The 2,232-nt window shown below is 47.3% G+C and overlaps 1 protein-coding gene across 11 annotated transcripts in view; it reads left to right on the top strand.

Moving 5' to 3' along the window:
* The window catches only part of DAGLA (diacylglycerol lipase alpha), a 72,707-nt gene that overhangs the window by 41,837 nt on the left and 28,638 nt on the right, over nt 1-2,232 (top strand). For all 11 annotated transcript variants that reach the window (XM_035889745.1, XM_035889737.1, XM_035889733.1 and 8 more), the window contains one exon: nt 1,153-1,240. In XM_035889745.1, coding sequence (XP_035745638.1) covers nt 1,153-1,240 — 88 coding nt within the window. The remainder of the gene's footprint in view (nt 1-1,152; nt 1,241-2,232) is intronic.

The raw sequence follows: 2,232 nt of genomic DNA, 5'->3' as shown, positions 1-2,232 counted from the left end.
TGGGCTTGTTCAGCCTGGAGAAGAGAAGGCTGTGGGGAGACCTGATTGCGGCCTTTCAGTACCTAAAGGGGGCCTATAGGAAAGATGGGGAAAATCTTTTTAGTAGGGCCAGCTGTGACAGGACAAGGGGTAATGGTTTTAAACTAAACCAGGGTAGGTTTAGACTAGATATAAGGAAGAAATTCTTTACAATGAGGGTGGTGAAACACTGGAACAGGTTGCCCAGAGGGGTGGTGGAGACCCCATCCCTGGAAACATTCAAGACCAGGTTGGACGGGGCTCTGAGCAACCTGATCTAGTTAGCAGTGTCCCTGCTCCTGCAGGGGGGTTGGACTAGATGACCTCTAGGGGTCCCTTCCAACCCAAAACATTCTATGATTCTATGATAGTTTGTTTCAAATAGGGTTGTCCAATTAGCTAATTTTGAGGCTGAAACTGAAATGTCATATAAACCACATGTGGGTTGAGCCAAACCTTCTGCATTCAGCCCTTCTTTTTTTGAACCTTTTCTAATTGAAAGAGAACCTTTAGCTTGCTTTCCTGGTTTCAATGCGAGTTATGCGCCGTACTTGAACAAAGGGTGCAAATTGCTTCAGTTCTGAGACGGCGTTATGTTTAAGAAAATACGCTTTTCCAAGTAAGCTATTTATTGGGAAAAAAATTGCCCAGCTCCTCTCATACTAAGTGCTCGGGGCCTTTTGTACCGTTCCCACCCCCTCACCCCGAGGTAGGGCTTTCCTCCTGAGTGGCAGTACACCCTAGGGCATGATGCAGCGGCCCAGTAGACCCTCCTTCCATCAGGAGTACCAGGTCTTGGACATCTTGCTTCCAGCAGGTATTGTAGATCACCAGGAGCTTCGTTATGGCCATCCCATTCAGACAGGACACTGTGTATATCAATACAGAGGCTTGGTCCTGGCCAGAACAGCTAGATTATGAATGACCTTCCCATCCTATAAATTGAGCCCAGTTTTTAAATCTATATGTGGTTTCCTTGTCTCTGCTAGACCAGGATAAATATAAGAATGTGGTTTAGCACACATTTTACCAGTGACAGCATAAGCTGCGTGGCTTTGTAGTGAATCCTACTGTTTGTCTGCAGTCGAGTTCTCCTGCCTGTCCTCATGTGCATACTCTACCCTTTATTTATAGACACCGCCTGGAAGAAGGGCAAGCCAGCAGCTGGACACGCAGACTCAAAGTTTTTCTTTGCTGCACACGGACAAAAGACTCTCAGTCGGTAGGTACCAAACACCTCCTGGTGGAGAGCAAGCGACGTGTATGGCTGACTGTACCCCGGACCCAGCAGAGCGTAGCAGCCTGGGGTTCCTGCTCTCGAGCCTGGATGATGTGCGTCTCATTTCGCTGTGTTCTTTGAGATCTGGAGGCACGAGGAATCCAGTGAGCCTTTACAGTAGCGCATGCAAGGACGGGAAATGCCTTCCAAGAAGCAGCAAGCTGAGCTACCCTCAGAATAACCAGGCTTGGAATTTTGCTGCATGCTGGTTCCTTTTCCTTCCTTTCAGCGCAAGTAGGCTGGACAAGCGCTTGCATTTCTGTGGGAGGGAACCTGGGTATTCCACGTAGAAACCAAAGCTGGTGTTTCCCTCTAGATGCAGCTGTAACATCGCCGAGTAGGGCAGTTGTCTTTTCAAAATGGCTAGTCTTAACCCTCTGGTTCTGACTATTACGGGGCGTGCTCTGAAGGTAAAGTTAGTAGCCCTGAAAAGCAATGTTACCAGTGTTAAACTCCTCCTGAAGTTGTTCTTTACCTTGCTGTTGCAGTGAACTGGGATAATAATTCGACCTGAAGATGTCAGTGGAAGATATATGTATTTTTCACTCTGTTCGGGTTCAACATTTGACAGCACTTGGTGGTCTGCTTCGGTTTCCCTTTCTCAGCCAGTTTGCTCAGGCAGTTGCTCCTGTTGTTTGCCTCAGTCTCCATACACTTAAAAAAGGAGAGAGACCTCTCTGAAAATGGGAAAATGTAAACCTGTCAGAATCAGGAAAAGAACACTTCTGGATTACTAACAGTCAAAACCTACTGCTTAATCCATAGATTCACAGGAAGATCATTGGTTTGAAGCTTTCATGTGCTACAGTTGGGGTTTTCCCTTGCTGTTATCTATCCAGCAGGGAAGGGTAAGGGGTTTGGTATTCCTTCCCCAAAAGTTAGCAGTCCATTCTTCTTGGAAGCAGTGGGAGCAGGTTTGTGCCTCGTGGGGGGGG

The sequence above is a fragment of the Egretta garzetta genome, unplaced genomic scaffold, assembly GCF_000687185.1.
Source record: "Egretta garzetta isolate BGI_Z169 unplaced genomic scaffold, ASM68718v1 scaffold300, whole genome shotgun sequence".
NCBI classification, from domain to species: domain Eukaryota; kingdom Metazoa; phylum Chordata; class Aves; order Pelecaniformes; family Ardeidae; genus Egretta; species Egretta garzetta.
Note: the sequence above shows the minus strand (reverse complement) of the source record. Positions and strands in the feature narration are given on the sequence as shown.